A 21,487-nucleotide genomic window follows, 5' to 3' on the forward strand; every position below is an offset into this window, starting at 1 on the left:
TGAAAGTGAAGGCATGGAGAACTATCTATCATGCTAATGGACATCAAAAGAAAGCTGGAGTAGCCATACTTATATCAGACAAACTACATTTTAAACCAAAGACTGTAATAAGAGCTGAAGAAGGGCATTAATAACAATTAGAGGGTCTATCCATCAAGATCTAACAATTTATTCCCCATACTTGAAACACCCAAATATATAAATCAATAACAAACGTAAAGAAACTCATTAAAATAATATAATAATAGTAGGGAACTTTAACACCCCCGCTTACAGCAATGGATGGGTCATCTAAACAGAAAAATCAACAAGGAAACAATGGCTGTGAATGACACACTGGACAGGATGGACTTAACAGATATATTCAGAACATTTCATCCTAAATTAGCAGAATACACATTATTTTCTTCTTTCTTTCTTTCTTTCTTTCTTTCTTTCTTTCTTTCTTTCCCTCTTTCTCTCTTTCTTTCTTCCCTGAGTAGGCTTCATGCCCAGTGCAGAGCCCAACACAGGGTTTGAATCCATGACCACAAGATCAAGTCCTGAGCTGAGCTCGAGTCAGATGCTCAAAAACTGACCCGCCCAGGTGCCCTCCACATTCTATTCAAGAGCCCATGGAACATTCTCCAGAATAGATCACATACTGGGTCACAAATCAGCCCTCAACAAGTACAAAAAGACTGAGATCATATCATGCATATTTTCAGACCACAATGCTATGAAACTTGAAGTCAACCACAAGAAAAAATTTGGAAAGACCACAAATACAGGGAGGTTAAGAACATCCTACTATAGAATGAATGGCTTAACCTGGACATTAACAAAGAAATAAAAAAATACGTGGAGGCAAATGAAAATGAAAACATGCAGTCCAAAATCTTTGGGATGTGGCAAAAGCAGTCCTAAGAGGGATGTATATTGCAGTACAGGCCTGCCTTAGGAGACAAGAAAAGTCTCAAGTATACAACCTAACCTCACACCTAAAGTAGCTAGAAAATGAATAGCAAATAAAGCATAAAGCCAACAGAAGAAGGGAAATAATAAAGATTAGAGCAGAAATAAATGATATGGAAACAACAACAAAAACAGTAGATCAAGAAAACTAAGAGCTGGTTCTTTGAAAGAATTAATAAATTGTTAAGTCCCTAGCCAGACTTATCAAAAAGAAAGAAGAAAGGACGAAAAAAGGTAAAATTACAAATGAAGGAGGAGAGATCACAACCAACACCACAGAAATATAAACAATTATGACAAAATATTATGAAAATTTTATGTCAACAAACTGGGAAATCTGGAAGAAATGGACAAGTTCCTAGAAACCTACAAACTAGCAAAACTGAAACAGGAAGAAATGGAAAATTTAAACAGACCCATAACCAGGGCACCTGAGTGGCTCAGTTGGTTAAGCATCTGACTTTTGGTTTTGCTCAGGTCATGATCTCATGGTTCGTGAGTTTGAGCCCCACATCAGGTTCTACACTGTCAGTGTGGAGCTTCCTTGGGACTCTCTCTCTCTGTCTCTCTCTCTCTCTCTGACCCTTCCTTGCTTTTACTCTTTCTCTCTTTCAAAATAAATAAATAAAAACTTTTTAAAAACAGGCACCATTTAAAAAGACCCATAACCAGCAAAGAAATTGAATCAGTAATAAAACATCTCCCAACAGAGGCAGCTGGGTGGCTCAGTCAGTTGAGCACTTGACTCTTAGCTTTGGCTCACATTTGAGTGTCGAGTCAGGCTCCATGCTGGGTCTGAAGCCTGTTTAAGATTCTTTCTCCCTCCCTCTATTGCTCATGGTCTCTCTCTCTCTCTCTCTCTCTCTCTCTCTCTCTCTCTCTCTCAAGAAAAATAATCTTCCAACAAACAAAAGTCCAGGGCCACCTGGCTTCCCAGGGGAGTTCTACCAGACATTTAAAGAAGAGTTAATACCTATTCCTCTCAAACTGTTCCAAAAAACAGAAATGGAAAGAAAACTTCCAAACTCATTATACAAGGCCAGCTTTACCTTTATTCCAAAACCAGAGATCCCACTAAAAAGGAAAACTATAGGCTAATATCCCTGATGAAACTGGATGCAAAAATTCTCAACAAGATACTAGAAAATCTAATTCAACAGTACATTAAAAGAATTATTCACCATGATCAAGTGAGATTTATTCCTGGTTGCAGGACTGGTTCAATATTTGCAAATTGATCAATACAATACACCCCATTAATAAAAGAAAGGTTAAGAACCATATGATCCTCTCAATAGATGCAGAAAAGCATTTGACAAAATAAAGCATCCATTCTTTTTTTAAGATGTTTATTTATTTTGAGAGAGAGAGAGAACAAGTGGAGGAGGGGCAGAGAGAGAGGGAGAGAGAGAATCTCAAGCAGCTCTGTGCTGCCAGCATAGACCCCAACACAGGGCTCGAAATCACAAACCGTGAGTTCATGACATGAGCCAATATCTGAGTCAGACACTTAACTGACTGAGCCACCCAGGTGCCCCTTTTTTATCTTTTAAAAAATGTTTATCTATTAATTTTGAGAGACAGAGAATATGAGTGGGGTAGGGGCAAAGAGGGAGAGGGAGAATCCCAAGGAGGCTCCACACTGTCAGCACAGAGCCATCCTTCTTGGCAAGGAAGAAGTCAAGACTTTCACTATTTACAGATGACATGATACTCTATATAGAAAACCCAAAAGAGTCCACCAAAACATTGCTAGAACTAATGCATTAACTCAGTAAAGTTGCAGGATATAAAATCAATGTACAGAAATCTGTTGCACTTCTGTACACCAATAATGAAGCAGCAGAAAGAGAAATCAAGGAATTGATCCCATTTACAATTGCACCAAAAACGATAAGATACTTTGGAATACACCAAAGTAAAGAGGTAAAAGATGTGTACTCTGGAAACTATAGAACACTTATAAAAGAAATTGAAGAAGACACAAAGAAATAGAAAGACATTCCATGCTTATGGATTGGAAGAACAAATATTATTAAAATGTCTATACTACCCAAAGCAATCTACACATTTGATGCAATCCCTATCAAAATAACACCAGCATTTTTCACATAACTAGAATAAACAATCCTAAAATTTGTACGGAACCACAAAAAATCCTGAATAGCCCAAGCAATCTTGAAAAAGAAAAGAAGTTGGAGGCATCACGATTCCAGACTTCAAGCTATATTACAAGGCTGTAGTGATTAATACAGTATGGTACTGGGCCAAAAACAGACACATAGATAAATGGAACAAAACAGAAAACCCAGCAATGTACCCACAACTTATATGGTCAACTAATCTTTGACAAAACAGGAAAGAATATCCAATGGAAAAAAGATAGTCTCTTCAACAAATCGTGTTGGAGAAACTGGACAGCAACATGCAGAAGAATGAAACTGGACCACTTTCTTACACCATACACAACAATAAATTCAAAATAGATGAAAGACCTAAATGTGAAACAGGAAACCATCAAAATCCTAGAGGAGAACACAGGCAGTAACCTCTCTGACATTGGCCGTGTCAACTTCTTACTCGATATGTCTCCTGAGTCAAGGAAAACAAAAGCAAAAATAAACTATTGGGACCTCATCAAGATAAAAACCTTCTTCACTGTAAAGGAAACAACAAAACTAAAATGCAATTTTCATAATGGGAGAAGATGTTTGTGAAAGACATATCTGATAAGGGGTTAGTACAAAATGTATAAAGAACTTATCAAACTCAACACCCCAAAAAACAAATAATGCAATTAAGAAATGGACAGAAGATGTGAATAGACATTTTTCCCAAGAAGATATCCAGATGGTTAACAGACACATGAAAAGATGCTCAACATCACTCATCATCAGAGAAATACAAATCAAATACAACGAGATATCATCTCATACCTGCCAGAATGGCTAAAATTAACAACACAGAAAACAATAGCCAAAGTATGGAAAGAGCCCAAGTGTCCATTGACTGACTAATGGATAAAGAAGATGTGAGATACACACACACACACACACACACACACACACACTGGAAGAGGAAGAGTGCTCAGCCATCAAAAGGAATGAAGTCTTGCTGTTTACAATGACATGGATGGAGCTAGAGTATATTATGCTAAGTGAAATAAATCAGTCACAGAAGATAAATACCACACAATTTCACCCATATGTGGAATTTAAGAAAGAAACAGATGAACATATGGGAAGGGGGGAAAAAGAGAGAGAGCGAATCAAACCACAAGAAACTCTTTATGATAGAGAACAAACTGAGGGCTGATGGAGGGAGGTGGGTGGGTGGATGGGCTAAGTGGGTAATGGGTATTAAGGAGGGTACTTGTCATGTTGAGCACTAGGAGTTATATGTAAATGTTGAATCACTAAATTCTACTCCTGAAAACAATATTACATTATATGTTAACTAACTAGAATTTAAATTGAATTTTGAAAAAATTAAAAAAAAAGAAATGTAAATGTGGATGGAAATTAGGATGGACACACTGCTTCAGCAAGGCTTGACTTGTGATCAAAATTTTCTCTTCTTCAGTTTTGAAGCTTTCCCTTCCCCTTCACTTGTTTTTCTGTAGAATCCTTTGTTCCAGGAACTTGGTATGGATGGCTGGCACCAGTGTTTGACATTCCTATCACATTTGCCCAGATCCTGTATTTTCCTATAAAACCCCTCAACCTCCTACCCAGGGTGGGGGCTTTCACTCTTGGAGGCATTAGCCTGCTGCAGCCTCCTTTGTATGGCAAAGTAATAGACTATCTCCCTTCTTTATCCCTAAATCTGTCTTCGTATTACATATTTCAGCTCTGGAGCACAGAGGTTGGTTTTTGACAACAGTATGCACTCTATTTTGGGAGCAATGTCATTTTATTTACTGGTACAAGTATTGTCTAGGACCAGTTCAAGAATTTCCAATTCAGTTGAACTGAATGATAGCGACTATACTCATCTATCTAATTAATTCTCAGTTACCTCTGCTGATATACATTTAATTTTTGGGATGAGGCACGAACAAAGTAGTTTCCTTCAGGTGTCAGATGATGGGAATTTACCCAGAATTGCAGAGCCCAGGCTGTTGCCTAGCCTAATGAGTTACATTACCTCTTACTGTAACAATGGATTTTATTTTCTTTTTCTTAGAAGGGTATTTTATTTTATTTACCTTTTTAAAGAGCTTTTTCTAAAAACGTTTATTTATTTATTTTGAGAAAGAGCATGAACAGGGGAGGGGCAGACAGAGATAGAGAGAGAATCCCAAGCAGGCTCCAAGGTGACAGCACAGAGCTTGATGTGGGGCTTGAGCTCACAAACTGTGAGATCATGACCTGAGCTGAAATCAAGAGTTGGACACTCAACCGACCAAACCACCCAGGAGCCCCTATTTTATTTTTATTAGTTTTCATGCCCAGCATGAAGCCTAACGTGGGACTTGAACTCAAGACCATGAGATCAAAATGTGAGCTGAGATCAAGAGTTGGATATTTAACCAACTGAGCCACTCAGGGGGCCCTGTCAGAAGGGCATTTGAAACACCAAAGTCCATAGTCTGTTTTAAGTGGTCTTGGAGCAAAAGTTCAGATAAGAGAGCATTTAAGGAGAGCCAAGTGGAAAGGATCTATAATAGCTGATTAATCAATCTCCACCCATACTGTGAAACCATATTTCCACACCTTCCACTTGGGTTCAAGTTTATATTATCAGAAGAACTGCAAAAGATTCTAAGATGCTCTACCAAAGTCTAAATGCCCCTGTTCCAAACTATTTCACATACCACAGAATGATCACTCTCTGTAATCACTCATTCTATCATGTTCCTTCTTTGCTCAAGTCTTTATCAAATCTTACTAGGTACTTTGGAAGTCAGAACCATCCACCAACTTACCTTTCTTAAAAAAATAACAAATAAACAAATAAATTCCTGCTAAGACCCTTGAAACACCAAACTGACTTGCTCACATATGATTTGCTCATTATCTCTTTTCTTTACCCTCATGTCTAATAATTCTCTAAAAAAAAAAAACACGTAGAGTTATCAAACTCTAGAAGTGGCATTCTATGAAGTTACTCAGTTTATGCCACAACATTTACAGATGTTTATAGGAGGCTTAATACATTTATGTGTGTGTGTGTTAGATATTGACATTTAACCATAGTCCCCTTGTGGTCAGGAATCATGTGTTCTATACCCCACTCTGCTCCCTGACATGTACAGACAAGACACATGCCTTTAAAACAGTATATGGGGTGGGTTTCTAATAAATGCTGGTGACCTCTTGGTGAACTGAGCCTTGATTTTTTATACTTCTGAGCCTTTGAATCTTTTGCTCAAATAAAATCTCACATAATATAGGTTTTAGTTAAATTTGGAAGTCCTGCAGCTCTGCCCTCTTCACTAACCCTCTGATGTTTATTTTCATCCCTGTAGTGGCCTGTGAATTTGAAAATTACTAAATCCAAAAGAAAAAGAAGAAAATGGACTATTCAGAATTAATAAGCTAATAACCAAACCATAATTGAAACTTAACATCCTGCAGCTGTCAACCTTATGCATTCTCTCAAGTCACTGGTATTTCTGAATTGATCTGATGTGTAACAGGAATTTGAGAACTGGCCTGTCAATAACAAGGTGGGCAAGGTTGCCTAAGGTCCTTGGTCCAAACGTGGCCTTTTCTTCCTTCTCTTTTCTTCCTTCACTTTTCTCCAGATGGATTTGGGCATTCCAGCAATGACCAAGTGCTGCAACCAGCTGGACGTCTGTTATGACACCTGTGGTGCCAACAAGTATCGCTGTGATGCAAAATTCCGATGGTGTCTCCACTCTATCTGCTCTGATCTGAAGCGGAGTTTGGGTTTTGTCTCCAATGTGGAAGGTAGGTATCTTAAGGGAATCTACTGGTGAGCAGGGAGTTTTGTTCCTGTTTTCATACAGAAAGGTATCCAGAGCCCCTTTACGCAAAGAGACCATTAGAGCTCACTGAACTTTCTTTATAGAACACTGTGACGAATGTTAAGAAGGGTGAAGGAAGATTCTGGGCATTCCTTCACTAAAGTTCTTGCTGTCCTGCCCAGGAGCTGCTGGCACCACTCCTGATGGATAGGGCTACACCAAAGCCTTTCCAGAGATATAAAAATCTATCCTTTAAGACTGGAGAAAGAGTTGCCCAACTGGCTTTGGTTATTCATTCCACTATTAAATAATTTTCCATATCAGGAATTTTTCTGTAGGACCACTTGGTTTGGTTTAAGCCCTTTTTTTTCCTTATTTTGTTTTCAGTTGGGGAAAGCATTTTTTAAAACCTATCTTTTTTGTTTAAGCTCTTTGTATTCTTCAGGATAATTATTTTTAAACAACTGCTTAGCTACCCAGTTTCTAGCACTGATTGTGTAATTTCCTTTTCCTAATTCACCTTTGGAAAAGCTTTAATCCTTTAGTTTCTGAAGCCAGAACATTATATTCAGGTATTCGCATTATATATTTTTAGATGGCAAAGTTTGAAATTTAAGCTTATAAGGAGTTGGCCTCATGCCACTGAGAAAGTCAGCAGTAGAAAGAATTTTGGATCATTTTCATAGATCGCTGTCTAGAGTGTAGTCCTAAAGTGAATGTGTGAAGGCTTCAAAATATGAATAATTAATTGGGCACTGTAAAAGGGAGTATCACTCTCTCTGTACCTACAAAAGGTGAATAAGTGCCTGCTGCTAATCTAAGGTCAGGTCAAGTTACTTCCTCTAAGCAATGTCCTATTGATTTTTTCTCCCAAATATCTCTTTGATATACCACTTGCCTGCTTACTGCAAGTTAATCTAATCTTTGGATCCCATCCAATCTATTTTCCTCATAGGGACCAGATACATTTTTGTACCATATAAATCCAGTCATTTCCACCCTCTGTGTAAGCCCTTCAATTGGTTCCTCTTCCTTAGGAATAAATCCAAACTCCTTAGTATGATATACATAGCCTTTCCTGATCCAGCGCTACCCTACCTCTCCAGCATTATTTTGCTTATTTCTGATTTCTCTCCTGACTTCTGCCATTCCAAACTACTTGGGTTGATGAACCATATTTTTCTGCCTCTGCAGTTCCCTCTGCTTGGAACACTCTGATCATTTTTTGTTGTTGTTGTTGAAATAGCTTTATTGATATGTAATTCACATACTATACAATTCAACCATTTAAATGCTTTTAAAATATGTTCACAAAGCTAGGCAATCAGGCCCATAATCAATTCTAGGACATTCTGACCACACCAAAAGGAATCCCCATAGCCATGAACAATCCCTCTCTCTTTTCCTTTCCTGGCCTTTGGCAACCATGAATCTGCTTTCTACCTCTATTGATTTGTCTGTTCTGGACATGTCATATAAATGGAATCATAAAATATGTGGTCTTTTGTGACAGACATTTTTAACTTAGCAAAGTTTATCTGTGTTGTAGCATGTATCAGTATTTTGTTCCTTTTTATTGCTAAGTTATAGTCCATTCATTATATGGATATAATGTATTTTCTTTATCCATTCATCAAACGAAGGACATTTGGGTTGTTTGTACCTTTGGCTATTATGAATAATTCTGGTATGAACATTGATATATAAGTTTTTGTGGAGACATATCTTTTCATTTCTCTTGGGTATATATCTGAGTGGGGGGGGGGGGGATTCTGGGTTATATGGTAATTTTATGAAAAACTGTTTTCCAAAATAGCTGCACCATTTCACATTCTCACCAGCAATGTATTAAGGTTCCAATTTCTCTACATCCTTATCAACCTTTGTTATTATCTGTCTTTTTGATTATAGATCTTAGAGAATGTGAAATGGTATCACATTGTGGTTTTGATTTGCATTTCCCTGATTGCTAATAATGTTGATTATATTTTTATGTGCTAGTTGGACATTAAATATCTGCTTTGGAGAAATGTTTAATCAGATCCTTTACCTCTTTTTAAATTGGCTTACTTATCTTTTTTATTATTGAGTTGTGAGTATTCTTTATATATTCTGGACACAAGTCCCTTATCAGATACATGCTTCACTAATATTTTCTCTCTTTTTGTGGGTTTTTTTTTTCACTTTCTTGATGAAATTATTTGCAAAGCAGATGTTTTGCATTTCAATAAAGTCCAACTTACCTATTTTTTTCCTTTTGTTGCTTGTACTTTTGGTGTCATATATAAGAAGGCTTTGCTTTATCCAAGGTCACAAAGATTTGCTCCTATGTTTTCTTCTAAGAGCTTTGTTTTAGCTTATACACTTAGGTCTATGATCCACTTTTAATTTTTGTGTATGATGTAAGAAAGAGATCCAACTTCATTCTTTTGTATGTGGATATACAAATGTTCCTGCATATTGTTGAAAGACGTTTCTCATACTCAGTTGTTTTTGCACCCTTATCAAAAATCAGTTGAACAGAAATGCAGTATTTATTTCTAGATTTTCAATTCTATTTCGTTGATCTATGCCAGTGACACATGGTATTTATTATTATGGTTTTGTAGTAAACTTTGAAATCAGGAAGTAATCTTCAACTTTGTTCTTCTTTCTCAAGATTGTTTTGGATATTCTAGGTCCCTTGAATTTTCTTATGAATTTTAGGTTCAGCTTGTCAATTTCTGCAAGAAATGGCAGTTGGAAATTTGGTAGAGATTTTGTTAAATCCGGAGATCAGTTTGAGGCATGTTACCATCTAACAAAATTATGTTTCCTGATCAATGAACATGAATGTCTTTCCATTTATTTGGATTGTCTTTAATTTCTTTCACAGTGTCTTCTAATTTACAGAACACAAGTCTTACACTTCTTTTGTTTAAATTAAGTACTTTATTCGTTTTTTTGTTATTATAAATGAAATTATTATCTTAATTTTATTTTCAGGTTATTCATTGATAATGTACAGAAATAAACTGATTTTGTATATTGATCTATTATCCTGCAACCTTGCTGAACTCACTTATTTTTTTTTTTTTTTAATTTTTTTTTAACGTTTATTTATTTTTGAGACAGAGAGAGACAGAGCATGAACAGGGGAGGGTCAGAGAGAGAGGGAGACACAGAATCTGAAATGGGCTCCGGGCTCTGAGCTGTCAGCACAGAGCCCGATGCGGGGCTCGAACTCACAGACCGTGAGATCATGACCTGAGCTGAAGTCGGCCGCTTAACCGACTGAGCCACCCAGGCACCCCTGAACTCACTTATTAATTTTAATAGATTTTAGTGGATTCCTTGGGCTTTTCTATACATAAGATAATGCCATTTACATATCATCTTCCTTTCCAATTTGGATACCTTTTACATATTCCTCTTGCCAATTGTCCTGTCTAGGGGTTCCAGTACAATATTGAATAGAAGTGTTGAGAGCAATGTCAAGAGCAAATAAGCAAATGGTACTAAACAACCAATGGGTTGAAGAAGAAATCAAAAGAGAAATAAAGAAACATTGAGACAAATGAAAATGGAAATACAACATACCTAAACTTATGAGATGCAGCAAAAGCAGTTCTAAGAGGGAAATCCATAGCAGTAAATGCCTACATCAAGAAAAAAAGATCTTGAATACATAGCTCAACTTTACACCTCAAGGAACTAGAAAAAGAAAAACATTGGAGCCCAAAGTTAGTAGAAGAAAGTGAATAACAAAGATCAGAGCAGAAATAAATGAAACTAAGACTAAAATAACAATAGAAAAGATAAATGAAACTAGGAGCTGTTTTGTTTTGTTTTTTTTTTAAAGATGAAGAAAATAGACAAACCTGTAGCTAGACTAATTAAAAGCTAATTTGAGAGGACTCAAATAAATAAAATCAGAAATAGAAGAGGAGACATTACAACTGATACCACAGAAATACAAAGGATCACAAAAGACTACTATGAATAATTATATGCTAATAAATTGGACAACTGAGGAGAAATGGGTAAATTCCTAGAAACATGCAGTTCCTAGGAACATTCAGTTCTTACTGAAACTGAATAATGAAAAATAGAATCTGAACAGACTGATTATTAGTAAAGTGATAGAATCAGCAATCAAAGATCTCTCAACACATGAAAGTCCAGAACAAGATAGACTTTTATTTTTCAACTTTTTTTTTTGAGAAAGAATACAAGTGGGGGAGAGGGGCAGAGGAAGACAGAGAGAGAGAGAGAGAGAGAGAGAGAGAGAGAGAGAGAGAGAGAATTCCAAGCAGGCTCCATGCTCAGCACAGAGCCCAACACAGGGCTTGATCTCACAACCATGAGATCATGACCTGAGCAGAAATCAAGAGTTAGATGCTTAACTGACTGAGCCACCCAGGCACCCCAAAATGGACTTTCTAAGTGGCTTCAACATTTAAAGAGAAATTAATCATCCATTTAAATCGTTCCAACATTTCAAGAAGAATTAAGCATCCATTCAAATGACTTCAACATTTAAGGAAGAATTAACACCAATCCTCAAATTCTTCCAAAAACTGAAGAGAAGGGAGCACTTCCAAACTTACTTTATGAGGCCAGTATTATTCTGATACCAAAACTAGCCAAGGACGCCATAAGAAAAAAAACTACAGATAAATTTCTGATGAATATAGATGCAAAAATCCTCAACAGAATATTAGCAAACCTAATTCAATAATATTAAAAGGATCATACATCATGATCAAGTGGGCTTTATTCAAGGGAAGCAAGAATTGTTCAACATCGGCAAATCAGACAACGCGATACAGCACATTAACAAAATGAAGGATAAATATTGTATGATCCTCTCAATGGATGCAGAAAAAGCATTAACAAAATTCAACATTCATTTGTGAAAAAAACCTCTCACCACAGTAGGTATAAAGGGAACATACCTCAACATAATAGAGGCCATATGTGACAAGCGCACGGCTAACATCATACTCAATGGAGAAAAGCTGAAAGCTTTTTCTCCAAGATGAGGAACAAGACAAGGATGCCAACTTTCACCACTTTTAACATAGTATTGGAAGTTCTAACCAGAGCAATTAGGCAAAAAGAAGAAATAAAAGATAACCAAATTGGAATCAAAGATGTAAAACTACCACTATTTGCAGATGACATGATATCATATACGGAAAACCCTAAAGTCTCCACAAAGAAAAACATAAACCTATTAGAACTAATAAATTCAGTAAAGTCACAGGATTCAAAGTCAATATACAAAAATCAATTTCATTTCTATCCACTAATAATGAATTATCAGAAAGATAATTTAAGAAAAATTATCATTTACAATTGCATCATCAAGAATAAAATACCCAGGAATTAATTTACCAAGGAGGTGAAAGACTTGTGCATTGAAAATGGTCATACTACCCAAAACAATCTACAGATTCAATACAATTCTTATCAAAATTCTAATGGAAGGTGTTCTGAGATGCCTTTCATAATAACCTTTACCCCAAAGGGATAGACTTTTTTTGTGTGGGTTCCCATACCACCATGATATTACTTCCATCACAGTGTAGTGTAACCATTAGTTTACCTGTCCATCCTGTCGACCTCTTTGTCCAAACTGTGAGTACTTTAGTTGGGATCTCTTTGGTCTTTGCATCCCTGATGCCTAACAGAATGGCTGACCAACACATATGTTTTTCTTAATGAGTGAATTGTTATTCATCCCACACTTAAACAGAGAAAGCTACAGAAAACATAGTACAGTTATCTGAGGGAGCATTCTGCAAAAATGGGAGATTTTCCATGGAGTGTGCATAGTGATACAGGAGATTCTGATTGCTAAATGTGATTTTGACCTAGAGGCCCATAAAAGAAGGGCACCTCAAAGTATATTCTGCTTAATTAGATTGGATGGAAGCTTATTAAGTTTCTCTTAAATGTATGTTCTTTTTAATTATGTATTTGGATCACTGCTTTTATTTTCCTCTGGGTATCATGTCATGCTTGGAATTACATTCGTTTTTAAAATTACTCAAACTACTTGGGATAGTCTTGTACATTAACCTTTTATTTCTCTTCATTTTTTTCTTTTCTTTTTTTTTTTTTTTCCTCTTCATCCTTTTCAAGCAGCCTGTGATTCTCTGGCTGATACTGTGTTCAATACCGTATGGACCTTGGGCTGCCGACCTTTCATGAATAGCCAAAGAGCAGCCTGCATCTGTGCAGAAGAGGAGAAAGAAGAGTTATGAGAAAGAGGTGATCCCTTCCTGGTTTTGAGTGATGCCACAGCTGTCAGTCTCAGAGATGGTAGTGTGGCAGATGTGTCTCATCCTTGCTTCCAAATGTTTGGATAACACAAAGCAAGAGAAAGGAAATATTGTTCTACAGCTGAAACGTGAGTCCCATCCTTTGGGAGAACTGGAAAAAAGACATGGAGTGATTTGAAGACTACTCTTTATTTTACCAATGGTCTCCCCAACCAAGAAACATTTGCCTGGCAATTCAGTTCTTAGTTTAAAGACTAAAATAAAGACTAAAATATTGGGATTCTCGGACTTGGTAATTATATTCATAAGTGAAATTTTGCAGCATCCAACCATTTGGGAGGCAAGGACTTTCCTCTGATTCATGTTTCAGTTGCCAGTAAGCATCTCACTTTTAATAAAGTGTTCTTTTTAGGAAATATGAAAAGAGATGAATGAATTCCATTATCACCAATGTGCTTCCATTTCACTTAGAAGAGAACAGAACCCAACCTGGTAAGTTCCACCAATGATAACAATCATTCCCACTGGTGCTGGAGAGATAAGAACAAGTGGGAAAGGTCAGAGACTTACTTGGTGAAGACCAATGGAGGTGGAGGTCAGATGGAGTTAGGTCTCTGAGGTTCCATTTTTTTCCTTCAGTGAATTATTCCTGTGATATTCCCAGTTACTAAGTGGTGTTAGTGTCATGGTAGGATCTGAGAAGCATTTTGTAAAAATTGCCACTGAAGATAGCTAGGAGAAGTCCCTGAAATCTGAGGACACACAAATGGTCAGTTGCTAAACTCTGGTTCTCAATACTGACTGCAGATTAGAATCATCAAAGGAGTATTAAAAAGCAGAAACCCTCTGGGGGTGGTATCTACCTATAGGTGTTTTATGAGTGCTCCCCACCTGATCTTGATGCACTGGGAGGGCTGAGGTCCACTAAGATCAGGGATCAGCAAATGAAACTCATGGGCCAAATCAGGTCTAACACTGCTTCTGTGGCGTTTTATTGCAACACAACCATATTCTCCTTTGTTTATGGTCACTCCTGTGCTACAACCTCAGAGTTGAACAGTTGTGACAGACTGTATAGCCAGAAAGCCTAAAATGTTTACCATTTGGCTCTTGACAAAAAAAGCTGGCCAATTCTTGATCTAGGTCATTCTGTCCTTTCACTTCCTTTTGTTAATTTTACTGGTTGCATTAAGAATTGTTGATTACAGCCGTTTCAAAAAAGAAAAAGAAGAAAAACTGTTTCCTGATCTTATGTAAAGCCATAAAAATAATTGGCATATTAAGAAATTGGATTTCATTGCATATAAAATTTATCTCTGTGATTTATAATATTTACTTCAATAAACTTTATTAAGCACCTACCTACAAAATAGAGCATGGTATAATTTACACCTTTTTTTTATTGCCGTATCAGTCTGAGGGCTTAGAATGCCAAATAATAGGACATATGGTACCAAATTTTAATTTTGTCTACAGTTCAGTCATTGACCCACTTAAATGCATGTCAATACATTTATTAATATTTATTAATTGAAAACATTTCACGTAATATAAAAATATCAAAAGAAAACACTGTGCAAGAGGAAAATCAAATAATATTTTTTAGTACACACTTATACTGATAAACTTCCGAATCTCCTATAACTACTCTGCGTTTGAGTTGAAATTTCAGGGAATGATTATTATTTACATATTTAAGGAGTTGCTGGGTATTTAGGTCATAATTTCAAGCAACCATTTAATTTGTTTTAAGTTTATACTTCAGAAGAGCATGCCCGACTTTTGATTTTAGTGGTCCTATTGCATCCTACACGAGGTGTTTTATTGTAGGAAGGAAATGTGGGGAGCAGGGTGAGCTGCTTTCTTGCAGGGACAGCATAGCTTTCGACGTTGGGAAGATGAAGCCCATGGGTTGGATCAGTCAGCAGTGAGGTGACCTTTCCTGACCCAGCAGCCGGAGTCAGAATGAGTCAGTTCAGGGAGTCTGTCTAAACCCACAGTATAAGGTTCAAAGAAGCGCCATGTTCTAGGGTGTTGATTGGTGCTCTCGGAGGGCGTAGGGAGAAGTTCCAAAGAGGTGGGTGGCCCAAAGCCAGGACTCGGGTGTTGGGTGGTCCTAGTCCTCCCAGTCGATGCTGATCGGGCCACCTGTCAGCATCTGGCTCTGCAGACCAGCTGTATCCTCTCCCTCTACTGCCTCACGACGCATTCGCCGGTGGCAGCCCTGAGCACAGCGAGAATGCTCGTCCAGCCTTCCACAGACAAGGACCTGGCAGTGCAGAAACACTTCCTGGAAAGACCATAATTATAATTAACAAAAATAATGATAACAGCTACCACTTGTGGGGCCCTTTCTAGAAGCTCGACACTATACCAAATGTTTCATATATATTGTCTCGTTTCATCTAGACAACAACTGTTTGAGGTAGATGTTATCATCCCCATTTTACAGATGAGGAAACTGAGACTTAGGTTAGGAAACTTGCCCAGATTCACAGCATTGGTCAGGTGGCAAACACACTGAGTCATGTGGGTGATTTAGAACCCCACATCTATAACTTTTGCTTTTGTACAGGGACAGGAGAGACCTCTGAGAAGGCAACATCTAATAATGTTTACATCTTCATTCTTAGCATCAAAGTCTGGGAAAAACATTGGTGCCCACACACTTCTGTGTAAAATAACAAGTTCTTTGCCCAAGCTTCTTCCTACAAGTTACCTCCCAAAGCATGCTGCCTGCTTGAGGAGGGAGATCAGGATTAGCCATCATGATTCGCAGGTGCTCTGGAACAGTGATGTAACTGCTCACTTAAATTCACTTAAATGCAGGGTGGAAAAGAATATTGGTCTCTTAAACTTCTTTTGGTTTAAATGTCTCAACAACTCTACTAAAACAAAAACCAAAAAAGCCTCCACCTTAACGTACTATCTATGGCCTCTTATAACTTCTGTGTATGTATAATTTTCAAAAACGTAGCATATTCAATATGCATGTAAACTGTTATGATAAAAGTTTTTTTGTATCTCCTTTTTCTATATTTCTCATTTTAATAACTGCTTAGTATTGCATTAACTGATATATGGTAGGCCTGGTTGGGGGCTTTCTCTCATTTCCCATGTAACAATGCTCTGTAAACACATCTAACAAATCTTGTTTTTCTTTTTTTTTTGCTTGTTTTTGAGAAACTGTCAGAATTGGAGTTTTTAGAATATGATTTTATGGTTATTACTACATATTATCAGACAGCTTTCCAGAAATTATACTCCTTTATACTGTCACTGTATTCTCCCTATAACTTTGCAAGCATTGTGATAAATTTTTATAAATTTAATATGCATAAAATAATGTCTTATAATTGTTTTAATTGGCATCTTAAGTACTATTTTCACTGAACGCTTTGCTATTTGTCTTTTCTGTGAATTTTCTGTCCATATCCTTGGCCAATGACTACCAAGCAGACTTTTTCAACCATATCTGCCCACAATGATTTAAAATTATGATCATATAGTATTTTCTTTGAACAAGCACAGTGATTTTCTTGGGAGGGAGGCAGATAACTGTGATATTAATGAAGGTATTAGGCTTCTAGGTGGCCAATTCTACAGTATTTTTCTTTACTTTATAAATTTTTTTTTATGTTTATTTATTTTTGAGAGTCAGAAAGAGAGCACAAGCAGGGGAGGGGCAGAGAGAGAGAGGGAGACAGAGAGTCTGAAGTAGGCTCCAGGCTCCAAGCTGTCAGCACAGAGCCTGACACGGGGCTCAAACTCATGAACTGTGAGATCATGACCTGAGCCAAAATTGGACACTCAACCGACTGAGCCACCCAGGCACCCCTACAGTATTTTTCAGAGGGGAATGCAGATCCTAACTTTGGTCTCATAGAGAAGGTCAACGAATTGGAACACCAATTCAGGTCTGGGGGTGGGGGGTGTAGGTTACAAGGTAAAGGTGTTCAGCTCACCTTGTGGTCTTTGCCCACAAACTTGAAGACAGGAACCTGAAAGTGCTTTGCTAAGTGGTCTCGTGATGTGTACTGCTTCACTGAGTCATCTGAAACACAGCTGAAAGCAAGACAGGAGAGCACGTAAGACTTGATTGTTTCTACAGAGGTGGAAAAACAATCCAGTCCAATGTGTTTGGTCCAAAGAGTGGCTAACTGGGCAGAGGAGGCTGGGCTGAACTCAAGCTTGTTGAGAATGAAGGAAAAATGAAATTCCCTCCCTAGAAAGGCATCTTCAGATACAACCCTGTTCATTAATCATCTCTCATTCTCTGTACCCACAAACTGGGCACAAGGACCTCTTGACATATTAATGTACTGAAGTGCCAGCAACAGCAACCACATTTATTCCAACGATATCTCTGGAAATGAAGGTATCTTTGTAAGGCTGTATTTTTATTTGTAATATATGGTAGGGATTCTGCGGTTACATACTTGATAATTGGCTTAAAAAGGCTTTTCTTTTAACTAGACTTCATAAATATTTATTGGACACTTTATATACACTAACCCCCAAGGGGGGTTCAGAGATGAGCAAACCCCAACTTGTATTTCAAAGAGCTGCATAAAGACCTAAGTTCCAGAGAGAATAACTCGTTCTCCTGAGGAAAGTTCATTCACCTCCAAACTGTTGTAATTCCTCTTTTCCCAAGTTTAACGCTAAATTTTGGTTTTGTAGGGTTTTTGGGTTTTAATCTCAGGTCTACTGCTTGAAGTGAAACTCGTAGGGTACGTCAGGGTTAGCTGAGGAAAAGATGTGTTCTTGATTCTCAATTTTGAGACCAGGGTTTAGTATTTGATGAACATTTTCTTCCTACAGGCCAGGGATTACACCTGTATCATCTTTCCCATTCTGAATTTTAAAGGAACTTTATTTTCCCTGAATGTATTTTCCCTTTTATGGATACCTAATAGTTCTCGCCTGCCAGGTCAGGAAAAAAAAAGTGGGGATCAGAAGTAAAAGTCTATGAAATTGGATACTTGCTCCACATGCTTAAAGACCACTTTCTAGTTCATTGCTAAGTTTCAGTGCAGTTGAAAAATCCCATAAAATTGTTTAAAAATAAGGCATTGTGACTTATATTACCACTAGTACCATATTCCCCTGAACTGAAGAAGATCTAAATATATAATGCAGTCTCTGTTATTTCTTGTATTTATGTACTCATTTTCATTTTCCTGAGGTAAAGTTAATTTATATCATATTTTGATTATGTTCTATAATAAATACCTACTGCATATCTAATCTAATGCAACATACTCTGCTGGGAACTGCAGAGGATATAAAGATGAAAAATATGGTCTGTGATGTCAAGGAGTTTACAGTCTGTATCTATGATAAAAAAGAGTAAAGCGATATTAAAATGGCACTTTTCACCTAAGTGCCTCACCATTTTCAATTTATTTTTACCTAAAAATACTATTGTTGTTGTTTTTTCAAGAGAGAATGAGGCAAAAAGAGTTGTTACAGGGTAATATATTACAGAAGAGAACCCAGAACAAATTCTGGCTCTTGACTTGGGGTTTGCCATGATTACACAATGCTAGTTCCTCAGCTCTAAGTTGGTGTGTTGAAAGAAAGTAACAATGGTATATAGGATAATACAAAATCATTGATTACCCAAATGTTGTCCAGTATTTTATTTTGGAATTCAATATGTTTCTTTTTCTGGAGACTAACTTTCTAATTCTACTTTGCGTGGGCTTGTATTAAATTACTTTGCATTCCCAGAGCACAGGCCGATTGAAACTGGAGGGAGGTGAATGAGATGTGCCAAATATCAGGAGAAACCATCCCGATTTAAATTTAAGCTGAGGACGATGAATAATCAAACAGTTTATAAATGTAATCACACTGCATTATGTTTACTTTAGGGCTCTGGACTAGCTTCAGATTATTGTTATGTTAAATGCTCACGCAATAATTCATTTGACCAATATTTAATGACCCTATAGGCTAGGCATTGAGGAGGAAAGAGAAGGAAAGAATATTTCTAGTTCAGGTTAGAAGGAATCAGGGAAGGCTTCATGGAGGAAAGAAATCCTGTTGAATCTTGAAGGACCAGTAAGATTCAGGCAGCAAGAAAAGGGGAAGAAGATTTCAGGCAGAGGAAACAACAGGTGCAGTCAGAAGGGTGTAAGGAACCATGGAGTGTGGGAATTGCCTGTAGTTCCCTTTGCCAGGAGCAGAAACTGGAGAAGGCAGAGGTCAGAGGGTGAGGCACAATAAGCCAGGCTCAGAGTTGGATTTTATCTTGAGGAATTGTCTCATATACACCATTACAGTACTATCCACTATTGTGCCAGAGATGGGACTATTTGCCTGGTTACTAAATAGATCTCTACAGCTGTGTTTTTGAGTTCTTGTCTCTGGCTTTTAAGCATTTTAATTTCTCCTGTAGCATTTTCAGGTGGGGGGCTATTTTGTACATGCTAAGGGCTGGAAAATTAAATAGCACAGCTTCTTAGAACTGTCTAAAATAAAAAGTATATAGTCCTTAACTATCCGAATAACAAATGCATAAACAAACTTTGCAAGCTTTATTGAGATTGTAGATTACATCTTTTTCCAGTAAGTGGGTTATTATACATTTATTTTTGTAAAAAGTAAGTACAGGGGAAGGAGAACACTCTTGGAATGAGAGAAAAGTTCCCTATCTTGATTATAGTGATGGCTTCATGAATGTATACATCAGAACTTACCCAACTGTACACTTTCAATGTGTATGCTCACTGTATGAGAACGGTACTCCAATAATGCTGTTAGACAAAAAAAAAGGAACCAAAATCTCCTCTCCCCCTAAAAGAAAATCCATTCCTTAATCTATTAACTTTAGGATGTGAGTGAAAAAAATAAATAAAAAGTGATACTTCTAATTTTCACTTTAAAACTTTGTGAAGATAACTTTAAGATGGCAAGAAATCCCAAGAACTACAGACTCCTATGAGACCTATTACTGGCCACCCAAAACAGCTCAGAATGATAAATTTTCCATTTTCTGAACACAAGAAAAGGAGGCTACAGAAAGCTGAGGCTAGAAGTACTCCTGCTGGTAAACAGTGAAATTTACTAACCAAAGGAAATCAAGAGCCATCAAAGGTTTTCAACATGGATCTGACCATATATATATTTTTTTTTTTTTTTTTTCAAAAATTTGAAGTTTGTCTTCCTTTTGACTAGATATCCAGGGACTCGTGAAGCTGAGATTTGAGAGTTGGGACTTAGGGGGCTGTTGGGAGGCTGTTTTAGCTGTCCAGGTGAAAGATAACAAGGGCTGGAATTAAGACAGTAAGAGAACAGAGAGAACAGCATGGGGGTACGGCTACTTTCTACAAAAGACTCTTGGTTGATCCCAATGTGCTTCAAGAGTTGAAAAATCACTGTGCGAGAGATTGACAACAGCAGGTGGAGGTTGCCTGTGATGAGAGATCTGGTAGATAAAAGCTAAGTAGATATTTCAGAGTCCAGCAGGCCAATTAGCAAAGGGCATGGCCCATGTGGTGCTCTCGCTAGACCATTTCCCTTTCATTGAGCTGCAGTCCCTGCCTCTACCTGAGATATGTCCCACCTGACACTGAGAACAAGGAAGAAACTGATAAGATTCTGCCATGAGTTTGGGGTATGAGTGTAATTTTCCTGGGAATGTAAGCAATGGATGGGATAACTGCCAGACTTCCAATCATCCCATGAGACACACATAGTTCTCAATCCAAGGATTCTTAGGAGATAAAGGAAATCTCCTTTGTATAAAACAAGCACAGAAAAACCAAATTTCACTTGATCTTTCTTCTCCTGAAACCTTCCAAGTATTTTTTTTCTCTCCTTTGCTACCCAAGCTGCTGCTGCTGCTGCTGCTGCTGCTTCTTCTTCTTCTTTTTCTTCTTCTTCTTCTTCTTCTTTTTTAAGTTTATTTATTTATTTTGAGAGAGAGAGAGAGAGAGAGAGCACACACACAAGCAGGCTCTGTGCTGTCAACACAGAGCTCGATGCAGGGCTTGAACTCACAAATCATGAGATCATGACCTGAGCCAAAACCAAGAGTCGCCCCTTGCTACCAAGCTTCTTAAAAGAGAAGTCTACAAGGGGTGCCTGTAGTCTACAGGGATGATTCTTGCTCCTTTATCTCTAGTCCTGACCTTGTTCCAAGGTCTGATATACATTTCCAACTGCCCACTGAACTTCTCTTCCCATATATCCTACAGGCATTTACAATTCAATAGCATTACTTGGAATTATCATATTCAATATTTCACCTCAAACCTGCTTTTCTACTTATAGCCCTCCGTCTTGGCTAATGGCATCTAGTCAGTCAGCTGAGCTAGACCCC

At 37.5% G+C, this 21,487-nt stretch overlaps 2 protein-coding genes across 5 annotated transcripts in view; one reads left to right on the forward strand and one right to left on the reverse strand.

Moving 5' to 3' along the window:
- Positions 1-13,169, forward strand: part of PLA2G12B (phospholipase A2 group XIIB) — a 30,660-nt gene extending 17,491 nt beyond the window's left edge. For 2 of the 3 annotated variants that reach the window (XM_078434365.2, XM_078434363.2), the window contains exons 3-4: positions 6,704-6,869; positions 13,016-13,169. In XM_078434365.2, the coding sequence (XP_078290491.1) occupies positions 6,704-6,869; positions 13,016-13,137 (288 nt within the window). In that variant the 3' untranslated portion in view covers positions 13,138-13,169. The remainder of the gene's footprint in view (positions 1-6,703; positions 6,870-13,015) is intronic. The other variant, XM_078434364.2, reaches the window with a different exon arrangement.
- OIT3 (oncoprotein induced transcript 3) overlaps positions 13,049-21,487 on the reverse strand; it is a 29,440-nt gene continuing 21,001 nt past the window's right edge. For both annotated transcript variants that reach the window (XM_060642454.3, XM_060642453.3), the window contains 2 exons: positions 17,121-17,220; positions 13,049-15,445 (listed from right to left, as the gene is read on the reverse strand). In XM_060642454.3, the coding sequence (XP_060498437.1) occupies positions 15,272-15,445; positions 17,121-17,220 (274 nt within the window). In that variant the 3' untranslated portion in view covers positions 13,049-15,271. The remainder of the gene's footprint in view (positions 15,446-17,120; positions 17,221-21,487) is intronic.

Source organism: Panthera onca, chromosome D2 (assembly GCF_046562875.1).
Source record: "Panthera onca isolate mPanOnc1 chromosome D2, mPanOnc1 haplotype 2, whole genome shotgun sequence".
In the NCBI taxonomy this organism is placed as follows: domain Eukaryota; kingdom Metazoa; phylum Chordata; class Mammalia; order Carnivora; family Felidae; genus Panthera; species Panthera onca.